Genomic DNA, 19,043 nt, shown 5'->3' on the forward strand with positions numbered 1-19,043 from the left:
TTCACGCACAAATGTGACAAAACATATATAATTGTGCCAAAATCTGATAGAATACAATTTAAGTCCTAATGGAAGTTCTAACCTTTAGAATTCATCATCAAAACAATGTTTGGACACCACAAATAATTTCTATCAACACACAAAAACAATCTACGAGAAGATGTAAAAGCCTCGAATAACCCAAGAACCAGATGTTGAGCAGCGTCTTCTCAGTGCAGGTAATATAGGCCTTTTATACCTCACCTCATTCACAAACCAATTGTGTGTGATAATTTCTTGTACCCAAACACGTACCTCCACCTCTCCATGCGAGAGAAGTCCTTGGAGAAATTTCACAGCCTCGAATTGTTTCTAGCACCTAATCTCGTATGAACCGGCTTTGGTAATATAACGGACCCACTCAAGTGTACTGTACACACTCTTTTCCCATACCTGCAGACGAACCTCAAATTGTTTCTAGCACCTAATCTCATACGAACCGGCTTTGGTAATATAACGGACCCACTCAACTGTATTGTACCCACTCTTTTCCCATACCTGCAGACAAACGATTATGTGAAAAAACTGCTTTTCTACAAAATGGAATCAGAATCCTTAAAATGGAAATTGGCGTACCTTAAGAAAACGAACACGTAATCCAGATGCTGTAAACATAGGAACCTGCAAAAACACAAACATCATTGATTCTCCAGTAAAAATATGTTAATATATAGCATGTGGTTTATAACATTGCATAGTTGCTCAAGCTCCCTTGTCTTGCCTAGAGAGGGAAAAAATTCTTTTGTTTTTGGCAAGAAGTAACAATTAAGGCACCTTGAACTACATCCATGAAAAAAGTGGACCAATACTAAATACAATCATTTTGACGAATTAGGGACGGAAACATTTTAGGCACCTGGAATTCCATCTGAATTGGTGGCCTGGTCCAAGACTTCTTTTCTGCAATCGTTGAAATCAACTCTACTTCTGCACTTAAGGTTGGCTCAGTTTGTCCAGGAAATTTCCTTATCCTACAATATTTCAAACAATTAGATGAACACTACCACTTAAAATGTCCAATGATTTTTATTTTTATTTTAATAAAAGCCATGGTAAAAATGCTAAGTCAGATACCAATGGATGCTTCTAAAAATATAAAGACCATATCATTCAAGGAAGAGTATTTACCATGGCATCTACCAAATAAAGGATATCAATACATGTATGAGTTATGACTCTGCCAAAAAAAGATAGCAATGGAATGATAATTTACTTCAAATACTCACTTCCACACCAAGCAATCAATAGCTGCATTGTATTTAGCTCGACCTGATGTCACTTGAAAACTTGTTTTTGCTGTTTGCTTTGGTACTGGAATCTTTATAACAACTCCGAGCGCAAACATTTTCGCACCAAAGACGCTCTTTACCTGAAAATAAAATCAGTGAGGTAAATAAATGGTAATCAATAAAAAAACGTGTGCTTCAAAACGGAGACAACAAACCTTAACATTAACTTCCATGCGTGTTCGACCAAGTTCCTTAATTGTTGGCAACACCCGGAATGGAAGATTTACACCCTCAGTAATACGATACCTGTGGAAAAGATGTATATAGTCATTGATGTGAGCACTAATTTTTCATAACAAGAAATATATAGCAAAAGAGAATCTAATTCCAAACAAGTAATATGCACGAATGGTGCTGAAAGGAAATAGTGACAGATGGTTGATAATACCCAAAAAAAAAAAAAAAACCCACCCCAAAGAAGCATATATATATAAGCCCTGTGCAAAGCATAGAAGTTTTGCAAATCCTATTAAAATGTTTTATTAAAGAGATTCGTAATTATTGCATGATAACTGTTCCTTATGTTTCAACACTAATTCTATAACAAATATACTAAATTACATTCCAATGATGCTCTGCACAGAAGAAAAGGTGGCTCATGTATTGATGCAAGGAAATGCTGGCAACAGTAAGAAAATATTAGACCCCTAGTGGGGAAGTATAAAAGGAAATGATGATGTATAGCATAAGGCACATGGTCTTTATCCCTTTCTCCTTTATTTTTTTTCCCCTTTAGCTTTATTTCCTTCTTTTGATGTGTGTATATGAGAGTAAAAGTAAGTGAAGTTCAACACAATGTCAGATATTGAAAATTCAAATCCACTTACATAACCTACGTCTTGTTCATGGTCACAGGTTCTGTATTTTTATTTTTATTTTTACAATACATTAAATTAAGGCCTTGTTTGTCATCCCCTAAAAAAGCCAAAAAGCCAAAAAGTCACTATCCTATTTAAGTCGCATCACCTCTCTACCATATCACTTCAAATCAAACCCATATTTCACAAAAAATCAAAAAGTACACTTATTTAGATCATTCCAAACAACCCCAAAATAACAATAACCAAAATAGTTCATAATTGAAAAGGAGACTGTAAGCTTACTTCATCAATTCGAATTCACCATCTGGTGGCACAAAACTAACAGTCTTTTCTGAGTTAAACCTTGTCAGATTTACACATTGATGGAAAGTAACATCATCGAGCTCTATAGTTTTCCCGCTGCACAAGGTAACATGGGCAAAGATTGGGTTACAGAAAAGGCATAAGGAATCCATCAAGCAGATACACAAATTAAAATCGCATGCTCAGCCAACCACTTAATCAACATGGGCAAACAACATGCAATGCTCAATACAACACCAAAACAGCTACAATAAAAGAATCAAGCTTTTTTCTGGGTTTCTATAAAACTGCAAATTCAAAAAAATTAAAAATAATTGAAGCATTGTCATCTAACATATGAACTAAAAAGTTCAAAAACATTCTCTCCTAGGAGGTGATAGACGACAGTTTCTCAAAGCAAATTAAAAATATATATATATATATTAACAAACCCAATTAGGCAATTTAATTTTACTTCGAACATCTGTAAATTATTAAATATATCCCTCAATACATTTAAGAAAGCATGCAAAGAATATGTGGGAACAACTTTGGGAACATGGATTCACAACATACCTAAATAAGGAACTCAGACCAGAATCATTCGTAATAAAACTCGATAAATAAAAAGTAAGAAATAAAATGACACATTACAGGATGACAAGAAGGAAGCATGAGTCTGCTTAAATGCCAAAATAAGTGTACAGACAAATGAATATGGGAGGGGAGTACGCAAAAAAGGATGCCTTCGGAAGTTACCTCTTAGTAGGACGTGATTTAATTTGCGACTCTTTCTCAAGGCCAATTTTATCATTTAAACCCAACTTCAAATCAGGCATTCCAGAAAGAAAGCACTTCATCAGAATTTTCCCAGTCACATCACAACGCAAAACACTACCTATAATTACCAAATGTGTATGAGTGACCAAAGTAGGAGTATATCAACCAAAATCCCAGAATATAACCTTTCACACCTTTTGACGACATAAGAAGATTGACACTTTCCACAATATCCAGAAAGACCTGTAAAGAGACATAAGCGTTATAACCCAGCAAGATGGTCATATTCACCAGAAAGAAGATCGGAGAGAGAAATGAAATTACCTCATTCTTTTTATAAACAAGACCCTCTCTACGCCAGCCAACAGCACCTGTAACTTGTAAGGTTGCATTAGGGACTGGTTTATCTGCAGGCTAATTTTTCCCCATATGGCACCAAAAGTCAGAAAAAAATCCTATATATAATATTCACAAAAAAGAAGATAAAGACATTTCATTTTTCTGAGAGAACAAACTTTCAATATCGGTAAAAAAACCAGTATCTAAAACCATTGCTGGAGAATGTCACAACGTAATCACTTTTCACACTATTTGCTAAAAATCAAAACTAAAAACACATCTAACCTTGGATGAGAATGGTGAGCGTACTCCTTCCTGAGTGATGTAAAGCTTCAGAATTTCTGGAGAAAGATTTTGGGGATAACCGAAGTCCATGATCTCTGCAATTTTGGACAAAAGTATCAAGGATTAATGCAGATAGATAGTGACAGAGATTCTGCATGTGAAAATTTCTTCAGCCTTGTAGTTGTCTCATAGACAATAATGCCTATGCTTGTGGAGGTGGCTACGAAGAAAAACCCAATCTAGCACACAGTAAGCATTTCATAAGTCAAAAAATAAGACAGTTCAGATCAAAAATGAAGAGTGTAGACACCAGAAAAAGTTTCATGTGTCAGCTATACATAACGTGCAACAAGAGCAATGATAGAAGCCAATTAACCAAACAACGACGTGCTTGTTTATGCAATTGTATCAACACAAATGCATGTGATTAGACTGACTCCAATGGTACTAAAAGTATCTTATTAAGAATATATTCACAAAGGGGCACACATGAGAAACAAATGAAAATCCACGAACTTGTTTTTATGATTCTGACAGTCTCGAAGGCAGGGCAATGTTATATTGAAAGAACTGCTCCAACACTTATCCAAAGTTCGGGACACAACTTGATCGATGCTAGCAAATGCTTAAACTTCCAGCCACTTATTTGATAGATGTAATGTATAGTTTTTATCTCGAGTCTTCCATACCTCAAGGGATTAGTCTTTTTCTCCCTGTTAATGTATACTCCTTGTGCATTTTACAACTTCTTTTAAAATTCCAATTAGCTTTTAACGGACACACAACAAATACACAGAGTCAAGCACTAAGAACAGTGGATGCATAACATACCACATGGTAACAGCATAGAACTGTATCCAAATAATGAATTTTTTTATAAAGGTAAAAATATAATTCTAAATAATTGGAAAGAGCTGTCCAATGCAACTTAAAATACACTCAAAATTGTATACTCTTCAAATGGCATACCATCCAACAGCTCATAAATCAAAACGAAATTATTACGAATAGCATCTTCGTCAAAAGCCCCACCAAAATATGATTTGAACAGATGAACAGCCTGCATAAAAATAAATTGTACAAATATCAATAACTAATGAAGACAAATTAATATCCTTAGGTGATTAAGATGTATTCAAAGTAAAATATTTGGAATTAAAAAAATAAAGACAGAAATTTAGAGCAAAGACAGAGACTACAAATTGCACTGTAGGCATATAAAGGAGTGGAATGCAGTCTGGCTAGGTTTTAGGATCAAATTTTGCAAAGCAAATCAGATGTAATAAATATGTATAAAAAAACAAGGTTCCAATTTATTCATATTGGTGTGCTAATAAAGGAAGTTAGGTGCCTATGCAAGCACAAAATTTCCTGCTTGTTGCTAAAGATCTGGATTCTAAACTAAAAAATAAAGCCAAATCCATCAATCAAAAAGCATAAGCAGCAAGAAAATGCTGACTACCTCAACAACAAACTTGAATGCACATGCTACATTAGCATTGCTGCTGACAACAATCACAATATAGACATTGCTAATTCTCATGTAAAAGAAAGAACAGCCTCCAATCTGCCGCACAGGACATGTACCGAGTTCTTTTGTTTGCATTATATGCGTTCGAAAGGCATCCACCATATTTCCCCTGGATAAATTATTGGAGTCAATAAACAAAAAATAAAAATAAAAAATTACACAAAATTAAGCCATAAAGTGAAATTCTTTATCATATAACACGCAGCTATTATTGTATCAAGACAATAGAATTAATGAAATTAAGTTCAAAAGATCATAAGGAAAATGACAATTGACATTTATGGACACAATGAAACACAAGACGCAATTCTAATCTAATGCTTTATAAACATAAAGAATAACTTGATACTTAGAGAACAAAATGGAAGCACACCTTCGGGCGCCGGGGGGGGGGGGGGGGGGGGGGGGGGGGGGTGTTGGATATCCAGTTAAGTTTCTTTAAACCTGGCAATTGTAAACCAAATAAAAGCATGCCTTCCACAAATAGTAAAAGTCTCCGATATTAGAGTTTAAGAAACCACTTGTCCTACTTCCCGAGATAGTCACAACTAAACATATACATAGATGATAGAACAGAAGCTGTAACCCATTATAAAACCACGTTTTTTTCTTAAATGATAGCGATGCTAAGGATCTCTATTAATAAATATGTATGTCAATCCACACCAATGAAGTCAAATATATACTCAATGCAAATTAATCATGTGATTTATCAACAAAATAAAAATGCAAATTAATCATGTGATTTTAAGTCCTCTTATTTGGGATTAATTGAAGTAACAAGCTACCAAACTTCCCCAACCTAACTACAAGGAGAAGGCTTTGTTAACCCTTTCCCCTCTTACTAAGACTGCAGTGTGGTCTTGTGAATTATGGCCAATAATTCAAATTAAGAATAGAAGCTTATAATTTTTTATTTCCCTATAATTAATTTAAGACTTTAAAAATGATTGATGCCTATATAAGCAGAAAAAGTATACTTAATAGGCTTGTTTGATTGGGTAGATTATAGCATAGGATTTAGATTATAAATTCATGGGACTCACATTCCATTGGTTGCAATTTTATTTTTTTTTTATTGGCACTGGGTGTCCAAATCAAAGTCCGACTAATCCTCAGGGATGCACAGGCCCTCGGTGAGGAGTTTCCCGCAAGTGCATCACGGTTAATTCAAGGGTTTTCTCTCAGTTCGATAGCCCAAGGAATTATTAGCACCTAAGAGATTTCGATCTCAACCTTGGAGGGAGAACACCCCCAAGACCCAAGGTCTTGCCACCCTTCATGGGTTGCAAATTTTATTATTCAGATTAGATTCCAATGGCCATTCTATTCAACATAATTGATAGATTTTTTAGTCGTACAACTAATAACACAAAACATACATATAATTTGAATTATATATTTCCATATTGCAAAACAAACGTAGACAATATAAAATTACGTATCTCACTAATCGAGCTAAATAACTAATCTTACACTAATTTCATGGATTGTTAATCCCCTCACTATTAATCCTGCAAATCAAACATACCCAAATTTGTATGAAGAATGACACAAATGCATTGAGACTTATCATTTAAAACAAAGTGAACTACAAATATGCCACTAAATCACACCATTTCTGTACATAAAAAAACTGTAATAGTATTTTCTTTTAAATATAGAATTTGAAAACATATAAACCTTGAACTTTCTCAGCATATAAAATTTATAGTTTTCACCACAATTTGAAATCTTAAGTTCTTCTTCATAGGTAATTCATACATTTCAAGCATATAAACCTATAATTGAATAAATATACATATATATATAGAGAGAGAGAGAGAGGAGCTGACCCAACGTCGTCGCGGTAGAGGCGATTGATGAGGACATCGCCGCGGAGATTCAAGAAGTATATGGCGGAAGCAGCCACCGGCATGGTCTCCGATCCAGTGGATCCAATTTTCAGAATGCTGAGGCCGATCGAAAACAGATCAACTCGGATCTAGGGTTTTGCCTTGCAGATTCGACGGCCAATAGAGACCTGTCTTCGTTCGATTTTGTGGTCTCGCGATTCAGAGCTTTGCAATGAATACGAAGAAAATACTACTCTGTTTCTCTGTGAAATGAAGGTAGAGAGAGAGAGACAGAGAACTTTCAAGTCGGAAATTTTTTGATCTTGTAGTACGGGGTGTGCGCACGTGCGTCATTTGTAACCCGCTTTGATTTTTTTGATTTTTTTGGAAAATGCTTTTCTTTTTTTTTTGGTGAATAGGAAATGCTTTTTCCCCCACACTTTTTTTCTTTTGTAAAAAAAAAATCAAAAATGTTAGAGGCTCAGAGTTTTATTAAATTTTTTATCAAATATTCATATGGGTTTTATGTGAGTGTTGACCCATATCTGTATGAATATTTGATAATAAAAAAAAATGATATTCTTATACAAATAATCGAAATTAATGAATTATACAAAAAAAAAAATCAAAAAATATCTTTTCACATTTTTTTTTGATAAAAAGTCAAAATTTATCCAAATTAATTTTTGTCCATCTCATATTTTACTTAAAAAGTTACTAGAATAGTTTATTTTTCAAAACAATCCTAATTAGTGTGTTTAGTTTGAGCTTTCTGGATTAAGTTTTTGAAAATGAGTTTTTTAATTTTCATATTATTTTGTTTTTAGTGAATATTTTTTAAATTTTAAACATTTTTTTTACTTTTTTAGATGTACTTTAGTTAGATGTATTTAAAAAGTAAAAAATTTGTGAAAAAATATTTTAAAAAATTAATAAATACATAAAAATATGAAAAATGTATTGAATTCTTATATTTTTTTTATTTTTGGTATTTAGTGAATTTTTAAAAGATTTTTTTTACAATTTTTTTACTTTTTAAGTGTATTTATGTTAGGTGTGTCTAAAAAGTAAAAAAATTGCTTAAAATATTAAAAAAAATTAGTAAAAACAAACAAATAGGAAAAATCAAAAAGTAAAATTTTTTGAAAAGTGTTTTCTGAAAAATAAAAACAAACAAGCTGAATATTGTTTAGCGTCGTTTTTATAATAAAAATATATAATTATTAATTTTTTTTTACAAATTTTATAAAAAACATGAATATAAAGATACTCATCTTATTTATTATTATTTTAAAAATTATTAGGTTTGTTTGCTTAAATTTTGAGATGAAATGTCTTATATGAAGTCAAAAGTTTAGACGGCGATGAAATTTCGAGATATTGACCATAGTTATTTAAGAACGATAAATGGACATATATGGATTGAATCCTACCCCTACCCGTTCAGTGAAAATTACCACACCTCCTAGTTAACCCTGCCCACCTACTTAGCTTCCGTTTGGAAAGTGGATTGACTTTTTAGTTTTTTAATTTTTTTGACTTTTTTGACTATATAAGCCTGGGCTTAAAAATTTAGTTTGGAAAGGATTTTTGACTTTTTGACTTTTTTGATTTTTTTGTGAGAGAAGAGTGTAATGATTATGAGGTTGGATGGGATGTTTTGTCTGTTGTGACTCATGAGCCTATTCTGTCTTTTATAGCTCATTGAGCCAAAAAAGCCCAATGAGCCCTTGCCAAACCAACCCTTACTAGTCAGTTTTTTTATTCTTACCCACTCTCGCTTAATGTAATTTTGTCTCTGATCATCTTGGCTTCTTTTAATTTTACAAGAAAAAATAAAAAATTAATATTGAAGTCAATTCGCTAATTGTTGTCATAAAAAAAGATAGATAATTTATTTTTTAAAATAAATTTTTTGTGACAAATATAATTGTGAGAGAGATTTCATAAGCTGGCTTTGGACCGTGGTAATGATCGGGCTAAAATTGGTCCGAGCATATTTGGGCTGAGCTAGGCTGGGACAATCCAGGTGCAGTGCGCTCGGTTAAAGCCCAGGTCCGATTTGGCCGGGATAACTTCTCTGCTAGCTCAGTTCGCGTTGTTTGCTTGTTGAGATCGGCATGCAAGATCCTCCGCAGACCACCCAACCGAGCAACTGCTCAGTCATTACGGCGGGCTGCTATGCTCGGTCACAACGAAGCTCGGCGAGTGGCGCTGTTGGACTCGTTACGTAGCATGGTCGTACAAGGCCGAGGTGATACCGTCGGGCTGCCCGTTCCCGCCAATGTCGTCCAGCGGTTTGATTAGGTGGTGTTTAGCTGGATTTGCGCTGACAGATGAGAGAGCAACTCCACGTGTCAATAGACGAATGGGTGCAGAAGTGAACGCAGAAAGTATATAAACATGACTGCGCCCCCTATGCTAGGCATGGAAATTCATCTGGTGAGAGAAACTCTCTTCCTCGCTCTCTCTGTCTCTGAGTGTGTGCTAACTTGACCGTCGGAGGGGTTTTCCGGCAACACACCGCCGGGTAGCCCACCGTCGTTGTACTCGCAGGTTAATCAGATCGAAGCGGAGCTTGGACGCAAGGAATATAGGCAGTACCGAATATTTGCCCCCGTACAATTGACGCCGTCTGTGGGAAGTCGACAGACAAAACCTTGTCCTCCAAGCTTCTCCGATCATCTTTTATGCGCGAACAACAACAAAATTCCGTTACTCGCCATCGACGGCATCACGCCAAAGTCCGTTTGTCACAGAGATGGCCTGTCCGCCATTCCGACAGTGGCTGATTTGAAGACCCCCGCACAAGGACTTCCCAGGGATGTGCGAGACAAGCGCGCAAAGAGTTTTGGGCACTCAGCCATTCCAAAAGAGCGTCGCCGACGGCGAGATTCACACACTCAACACTTGGAAGACAAGCTGAGAGACCAAGATACCATCATCAAGAAAATGGCGACGGAGATGGAGGCCATGAGATGCCAAATGAAGGGAAAGGGCATTACTGGAGTGGGAAACCACAATGAGCATCCCTATTCCCGCCGTTCCGGTAGTCTTAATAGACGTCGCACCCCTTCGCTTTCCGTCACGAGAAGTTTCAGAGCTGGAGACTACGTAGCACCGACGACAATATCTCGTACGCAGGACAGTAGTTACCACCCCTCACGCCCGATGATGGCGTCGAGGTATTCTCGCTCCGACCATTCAAAAGACTTAAGGGATGTGTTGGAGGAGCACGCTCGCCAGCAGGAGGCGCAGAGGGTGCTTGCACTGCAACGCCTGGTCCCTAGAGGGCGAGCCAGTGAAAGGGACGCCATGCCACAACTACACTTGGCGGCACGCGTGCCACCAGACAGAGAGTTGGCAAGGCTGAGTGCCACCCATTTTTTCCGTAGAGATCGAGAACACATCGCTCCCCTCCCGGGTTCCGTTAACCAAAGTTTACGTTCTATGACGGAAAGACTGATCCATATATGCTCATAAGTCACTTCCGGCAGGTTATAGCTGGGCATAGGCGAAACGATGCGCTCATGTGCTTTGTTTTTCCATCGAGTTTGGGTGAGTTGGGCCTAAAATGGTTCGAGAGGCTGCCAGAGGAGAGCATCGAGGGGTGGCAACAGTTGGCAGAGGCATTTGTCACCAAATTTAAGACAAATGCTAAAATGCCCAAGGAAATTGACCATCTTTTGAGAGTAAAGATAGAGCTAGACGACTCTTTGAAGGCGTATAACACTAAGTATTGGGAGACTTTCAACAAGATCCTTAATTGCCCGACCAACCTTGCAATAACTCAGTATAAGCGCGGTCTTTCAATTGGACATCGACTGAGAGACTCGCTCATAATGAATCAACCGTCAACCATGGAATTGCTCATGCAACACATTAATGAGCACATCCGAGTCGAAGACAATGCAGCCACAGCTACCATGACAACAAGTCCGATAGTAGAGAATAAGAGAGTAGTACGAAAGGTTCACGCAGTCGAACAAAATGATTACCATGCAAACCACCATGGAAGATATATAGGGAGTTCAGTTTTTGGAAGACGTCTGTAAGAAGGCCGAGGAAAATGGGCATAAAACTTGCGGAATGTAAATGGCCGATCCATTTTCAGAACATCGAACTCTGCTAATCTAAAGTTTTGTTCTTAGTTCTATTTTTGTAACCCTTTTTGCCATTGGCACAATGAAACAAGTAGACCATTTTCTTGAGAATTGTTGTATTTTTGTCTCGCCAAGTGGATTTAGTGCGGTCCAAGGGGCAACTAGCAATCATTTTGACGGAAAGATCTAAATTCCTTGCAGGGCGGATTTTGCTCAGCATGAGATTTGTTGATGGTTGTGATCAACTTTGGAATTCTTTGTCGGACGGATTTTGCTCGGTAAGAGGTTTGTTGACGATTTTATCAACTCTGGAATTCCTTGCCGGATGAATTTTCCTCGGCAAGAGATTTGTTGATGGTTTTAATCAACTTTAGAATTCCTCGCTGAGCTGATCTTGCTCGCCAAGAAGTAAGTCGTCGAGCGGACCTTGCTCGCGAACTTGGAGTTCCTTGCCAAGTTGATCTTGCTCGCCAAGAAGAAAGTCGCGGAGCTGACCTTGCTCGCCCACCTTGGAGTTCCTTTCCGAGCTGATCTTGCTCGCCAAGAAGAAAGTCGTCGAGCTGACCTTGCACGCCAACGTTTGAGTTCCTTGCCAAGCTGATCTTACTCGCCAAGAAACAAGTCGCCGAGTTGACCTTGCTCACCGACCTTGTAGTTCTTTACCGAGCAGATCTTGCTCGTCAAGAAAAAAGTCGTCGAGCTGACCTTGGAGTTCCTTGCCAAGCTGATCTTGCTCGCCAAGAAGTAAGCCACCGAGTAGACCATACTCGCTGACCATGGAGTTCTTTGTCGAGTTGATCTTGCTCGCCAAGAAACAAGTCGCCGAGCGGACACTGTCTGCCGACCTTTGAGTTCCTTGCCGAGCTGATCTTGCTCGCTAAGAAGCAAGTCGCCGAGCTGACCTTGCTCACCAACCTTGGAGTTCCTTGCCGAGTTGATCTTGTTCGTCAAAAAGTAAGTCGCCGAGGGGACCTTGCTCATCGATCATGGAGTTCCTTGTCGAGCTGATCTTGCTCGCCAAGAAGCAAATTGCGGAGCGGACCTTGCCCGCCAACCTTTGAGTTTTTTGCCGAGCTAACCTTGCTCGCCGACCTTGGAGTTCCTTGCCGAGCTGATCTTGCTCGCCAAGAAGGAAGTCACCGAGCAGACCTTGTTTGTCCACCATGGAGTTCCTGACCGAGCTGATCTTGCTCGCCAAGAAGCAAGTCGCGGAGCGGACCTTGCCCGCCGACCTTTGAGTTCTTTACCGAGCTGATCTTGATCACTAAGAAGCAAGTCGCTGCGCTGAACTTGCTCGCTGACCTTGGAGTTCTTGCTGAGCTAATCTTGCTCGCAAGAAGTCGCCGAACAGACCTTGATTGTCGGCCGAGCTGATCTTGCTCGCCAATAAGCAAGTTACGGAGCGGACCTTGCCCGCCGACCTTTGAGTTCCTTGCCGAGCTGATCTTCCTCACCAAAAAGAAAATCGCCGAGCTGACCTTGCTCGCCGACCTTGGAGTTCCTTGCCGAGCTGATATTGCTCGCTAAGAAGGAAGTCGCCGAGCGGACCTTGCTCGTAGACCATGGAGTTCCTTGCCGAGCTGATCTTGCTCGCCAAGAAACAAGTCGTAGAGCGGACCTTGCCCGCCGACCTTTGAGTTCCTTGCCGAGCTGATCTTGCTCACCAAGAAGCAAGTTGCCGAGCTGACCTTGCTCGCCGACCTTAGAGTTCCCAGCCGAGCTGATCTTGCTCGACAAGAAAGAAGTCACTGAGCGGACCTTGCTCATCAACCATGGAGTTCTTTGCCGAGCTGATCCTGCTCGCCAAGAAGCAAGTCGCGGAGTGGACCATGCCCGCCGACCTTTGAGGTCCTTGCCAAGCTGATCTTGCTCGCCAAGAAGCAAGTCACCGAGCTAACCTTGCTCGCTGACCTTTGAGTTCCTTGCCGAGCTGATCTTGCTCATCGACCATAGAGTTCCTTGCCGAGCTGATATTGCTCGCCAAGAAACAAGTTGCGAAGTGAACCTTGCCCATTGACCTTTGAGTTCCTTGCCGAGCTGATTTTGCTCGCCAAGAAGGAAGTCGCCGAGCGGACCTTGCTCGTTGACCATGGAGTTCCTTGCCAAGCTGATCTTGTTGGCCAAAAAGCAAGTCCCGGAGTGGACCTTGCCCGCGGACCTTTAAGTTCCTTGCCGAGCTGATCTTGTTCGCCAAGAAGCAAGTCGTAGAGCTGACCTTGCTCGCCGACCTTGGAGTTCCTTTCCGAGCTGATCTTGCAGGCCAAGAAGAAAGTCGCTGAGCTGACCTTGCTCGTCGACCTAGGAGTTCCTTGTCGAGCTGATCTTGCTCGCCAAGAAGAAAGTCGTCGAGCTGACCTTGCTCGCCGACCTCGAAGTTCCTTGCCGAGCTGATATTTCTCGCCAAGAAGTAAGTTGTCGAACGGACCTTGCTCGCCGACCTTTGAGTTCCTTGCTGAGCTGATCTTGCTCGTCGACAATGGAGTTCTTTGCCGAGCTGATCTTGCTCGCCAAGAAGCAAGTTGTGAAGCGAACCTTGCCCGCCAACCTTTGAGTTCCTTGCCTAGCTGATCTTGCTCGCCAAAAAGCAAGTCGCCGAGCTGAGCTTGCTCGCCGACCTTGGAGTTCCTTGCCGAGCTGATCTTGCTCGCCAAGAAGGAAGTTGCCGAGCGGATCTTGTTCGTCGACCATGGAGTTCATTGCCGAGCTAATCTTGCTTACCAAGAAATAAGTCGCGAAGCGGATCTTGCCCGCCGACCTTTGAGTTCCTTGCCGAGCTGATCTTGCTCGCCAAGAAGCAAGTCGCGGAGCTGACCTTGCTCGCCAACCTTGGAGTTCCTTTCCGAGCTGATCTTGCAGGACAAAAAGAAAGTCGTTGAGCTGACATTGCTCGCTGACCTTTGAATTCCTTACCGAGTTGATCTTGCTCTCCAAGATGCAAGTCGCCGAGCTGGCCTTGCTCGCAGACCTTGGAGTTCCTTGCCGAGCTGATCTTGCTCGCCGAGAAGAAAGTCGTCAAGCTGACCTTGCCTGCCAATCTTGGAGTTCCTTGCCGAGCTGATCTTTCTCGCCAAGAAGTAAGTCGCCGAGCGGACCTTGCTCACCGACCTTTGAGTTCCTTGCCGAACTGATCTTGCTCGCGAAGAAGCTAGTCCCCGAGCTGACCTAACTCGTCAACCATGGAGTTCCTTGCCGAGCTGATCTTGCTCGCCAAGAAGCAAGTTGTGGAACGGACCTTGGCCGCTGACCTTTGAGTTCCTTGCCAAGCTGATCTTGCTCGCCAAGAAACAAGTCGCCGAGCTGACTTTGTTCGCCGACCTTGGAGTTCCTTGCCGAGCTGATCTTGCTCGCCAAGAAGGAAGTCGCCGAGCGGACCTTGCTTGTCGACCATGGAGTTCCTTGCCGAGCTGATCTAGCTCGCCAAGAAGTAAGTCGCGGAGCGTACCTTGCCCTCCGACCTTTGAGTTCCTTGCCGAGCTGATCTTGCTCGCCAAGAAGTAAGTCGCGGAGCTGACCTTGCTCGCCGACCTTGGAGTTCCTTGCCGAGCTGATCTTGCTCGCTAAGAAGGAAGTCGCCGAGTGGACCTTGCTTGTTGACCCTGGAGTTCCTTGCCGAGCTGACCTTGCTCGCCGACCTTTGAGTTCCTTGCCGAGCTAATCTTGCTCGCCAAGAAGCAAGTCACCGAACGGACCTTGTTTATCGACCATGGAGTTCATTGCCGAGCTGATCTTGCTCGCCAAGAAGCAAATCGCAGAATAGACCTTTCCTGCCGACCTTTGAGTTCTTTTGCCGAGTTGATCTTGCTCGCCAAAAAGCAAGTCGCCGAGCTGACCTTGGAGTTCTTTGCCCAGCTGATCTAGCGCGCCAAGAAGGAAGTCGCCGAGTGGACGTTGCTCGTCGACCATGGAATTCCTTGCCGAGCTGATCTTGCTCGCCAAGAAGCAAGTTGCGGAGTGGACCTTGCTCGCTGACCTTTGAGTTCCTTGCCGAGATGATCTTGCTCTCCAAGAAGCAAGTCGCTTAGCTGGACTTGCTCACCGACCTTGGAGTTCCTTGCTGAGTTGATCTTGCTCGCCAAGAAGTAAGTCGCCGAGCAGACCTTGCTCGTCGACCATGGTATTCCTTGCTCAGCTGATCTTGCTCGTCAATAAGCAAGTTGCGGAGTGGACCTTGCCCGCCAACCTTTAAGTTCCTTGCCGAGCTGATCTTGTTCGCCAAGAAACAAGTCGCCAAGCTGACCTTACTCACCGACCTTGGAGTTCCTTGCCGAGCTGATCTTGCTTGCTAAGAAGGAAGTCGCCGAGCGGACCTTGCTCGTCGACCAATGAGTTCCTTGCCGAGCTGATCTTGCTCACTAAGAAGCAAGTCGCGGAGCGGACCTTGCCCGCCGACCTTTGAGTTCCTTGTCGAGCTGATCTTGCTCAACAAGAAGCAAGTCCCGGAGCTGACCTTGCTCGCCGACCTTGGAGTTTCTTTTCGAGCTGATCTTGCTCGCCAAGAAGAAAGTCGCCGAGCTGACCTTGCTTGCTGACCTTGGAGTTCCTTGCCGAGCTGATCTTGCTCGCCAAGAAGAAAGTTGCCGAACTGACCTTGCTCGCCGACCTTGGAGTTCTTTGCCGAGCTGATCTTGCTCGCCAAGAAGCAAGTCGCGGAGCGGATCTTGCGCGCCGACCTTTGAGTTCCTTGCCGAGCTGATCTTGCTCACCAAGAAGGAAGTCGCAAAGCGGACCTTGCTTGCCGACCTTTGAGTTCCTTGCCGAGCTATCTTGCTTGCCAAGAAACAAGTCGCTGAGCTGAACTTGTTCGCCCACCTTGGAGTTTTTTGCCGAGTTGATCTTGCTCGCCAAGAAGTAAGTCGCTGAGCGGACTTTGCTCGTCAACCATGGAGTTCGTTGCCGAGCTGATCTTGCTCGCCAAGAAGCAAGTAGCGGAGCGGACCTTACCCGCCGACCTTTAAGTTCCTTGCCGAGCTGATCTTGCTTGCCAAGAAACAAGTCGTGGAGCGGACCTTGCCCACCGACCTTTGAGTTCCTTGCCGAGCTGATCTTGCTTGCCAAGAAGCAAGTCGCCGAGCGGACCTTGCTCATAAACCATGGAGTTCTTTGCCGAGCTGATCTTGCTCGCCAAGAAGCAAGATGTGGAGAAGACCTTGGCTGCTGACCTTTGAGTTCCATGCAGAGCTGATCTTGCTCGCCAAGAAGCAAGTCACCGAGCTGACCTTGCTCGCCGACCTTTAAGTTCCTTGCCGAGCTGATCTTGCTCGTCGACCATGGAGTTCCTTGCCGAGCTGATCTTGCTTGCCAAGAAGCAAGTTGCAGAGCAAACTGTAACAACCCTCACCACTGTTTACCGATTAACCACTGATTACTGCTAAACTGAGACTGATTATGATAAGTAATTGAATCGACTGAAATACTGAACTGATCGATTAAATGTTCTAGTTTAAATGCATATCTATCTGTTGATTGTTAAATTATCTGTTTATGTTTTATGCTTTAAACTGCAAACTGAAGGCCTTATCGGCGGCCGAATCTGAAATTGATCGATGATTTATGATCATTAGAATTTATGTGATTTGATGGCATATTTAATTAAAATGTGATTTGGTATACCCTCTTGTTTATGAGTTGAGCTTGTTCTTGCATGATTCATGTCAAAATTAGGGGATTGAGTCTAGAATTGGCTTAATATGTTGAATTGTAGCATAAATCATGCATGCATGCTTATATCCTAGCATTTTGAGGTTGAACACATGAAATTTGGTACATGCATGTTTATATTTTTGCATTGGACCATGAACTCATCTTGGTTTTGGAAAGAATTGGCTCAATTGAGCTAGCATTTGAAGCTTTAAAGTTGTTGAATTCATGCATGTTACACATTTATCATGTTCTTGAAAGTTTGGTTTGAATTTGGGTTTAATTCCCTCACCTTTGGGCCTTGATTTTACAAATTGAGCTTTAAATCATGTCATACTATGTATTTACAAGTGTTTTCCAGAAAATGGGCCCAAAGGAATCGAATTTGATTCACTTGGAGTTGAATTTGAGCTTGAGGTTCAAATCTAGGAATTCTAGATTTTGAACTCACGCTCGAGCGGGGTGACTGGCACTCGAGCGTGGAAATCGTGCTCCCAGCATTTTGTTCTATTTTGCAGTCCGCTCGAGCGGGTTAATTTACGCTTGAGCGTGACATTGTGTCTTATGCTCGAGCGGATGTCAAGCGTCCAATCGAGCGTAATTTTCACCTATCTAGCACTTTTGACTGTTTTGCAGTACGCTCGAGCGGGTAAGTCTGCACTCGAGCGGAAACCTTTGTCTGCATGTTCGCTTGAGCGGAGTAATCGACGCTCGAGCGGGACCCCTGTTTTTTGAAAATTCTGAAAATGCTTTTAAAGTGCATCTTTGCATCCTCATCCCATTCTAGGCATTCCTAGGCCTAGTTTAAGGCATCTTGATGAGGATATAGATGTAGAACCACACCGAGTCAAGATAGGGATTAAGCTGTTATTTTCCCAAATGTGTAGCTTAGTGTATGTTCATTCTGTAACTGTGTAGGATTGGCTTTCTAAGGACGCCCTCTAGCTTAGCTATAGCCCAGAACTCTGTGAGTAACAACTGTGTAAAGATATATTCAAATATGATTATCTTCTGAACAATTAAACTGTACTGTTTTCTGAAATGTTATTGTTACTGAATGAATGATGTCCTAATTGTGAACTGTATTGTGGCATCCTTAGCAACTACTGTTATTGTTACTGTTACTGCTACTGTTACAAAGATCTTTGTCGGTTCCCATATTGGAACCACTACTGTTTACTGATATGATGGCCATCATTGACTGTTCGGTCTTTTAAGACCTACTGTTTACTGTACTGCTATGCTAATGGATGTACCACATATGACTGTTATGACTGAATGACTGATATACTGAATCAATTGACTGTTTTCAATATTGAAAGGACATTCATTATTTACCTCTTTACGCATTATGTTATTCACTGGGATTTAGCTCATTGTTTCTATATATATATGTAGGTGTTCAGGCACCAGACCGGAGCTAGAAGCGTGGGTTAGACTCCCCTTTTTTATCAAGCCAACCACTGTGCCTCACTGCGAGGTTCCGAGCTTGCCAAGCTATGGCTTAGGGGTGTTTTAATTTCCCCCGTCTGTCTCTGTATCTATTTTGTAATGTTGTATAGACTGACAGCACTGTACTGTATTGTTTCAATAGGAATTAATTCCTTGTCCTGAATGATTGTAAATGTTGTACATATTGTTTTGCACTGATGGTATATATGTATGAAAAGTCTTTTTGCATACAGACTGTCACAGCTCATTGGACATTGTTCATTTACTATTTTGGCTTTCCGTCATGCCCCTGTACTCTGTATTACTGTATTACTGTTACGCAGGCCTTCGGTAATCACGGATTACTGGCCGGTTACGGTGCTAAACCCACAGGGGCAGGCTTGGGTCGTGACACAAACCTTACCCGCTGACCTTTGGGTTCCTTTCCGAGCTGATCTTGCACGTCAAGAAGCAAGTTACCGACATGACCTTGCTCGCCGACCTTGGAGTTCCTTGTCGAGCTGATCTTGCTCGCCAAGAAGGAAGTCGTCGAGCGGACCTTACTTGTCTACCATGGAGTTCCTTGCCGAGCTGATCTGGCTTGCCAAGAAGCAAGTCACGGAGTGTACCTTGCCCTCCGACCTTTGAGTTCCTTGTCGAGCTGACCTTGC

The 19,043-nt window shown here is 41.6% G+C and overlaps 1 protein-coding gene across 1 annotated transcript; it reads right to left on the bottom strand.

Annotated features, from left to right (window-relative positions):
• Positions 1-7,564, bottom strand: LOC114308523 (AP-2 complex subunit mu). The gene is made up of 13 exons (XM_028254142.2): positions 7,202-7,564; positions 5,298-5,475; positions 4,805-4,895; positions 3,836-3,930; positions 3,536-3,625; positions 3,406-3,454; positions 3,191-3,329; positions 2,432-2,548; positions 1,484-1,574; positions 1,266-1,408; positions 896-1,010; positions 616-660; positions 1-537 (listed from the first exon to the last, which is right to left on the bottom strand). The coding sequence occupies exons 1-13, from the start codon at positions 7,282-7,284 to the stop codon at positions 457-459; spliced, it is 1,317 nt and encodes a 438-aa protein (XP_028109943.1). The 5' UTR covers positions 7,285-7,564; the 3' UTR covers positions 1-456.
• Positions 7,565-19,043: the final 11,479 nt, after the last annotated feature.

Source organism: Camellia sinensis, chromosome 11 (genome assembly GCF_055761805.1).
Source record: "Camellia sinensis isolate YWXY chromosome 11, ASM5576180v1, whole genome shotgun sequence".
Lineage (NCBI taxonomy): Eukaryota > Viridiplantae > Streptophyta > Magnoliopsida > Ericales > Theaceae > Camellia > Camellia sinensis.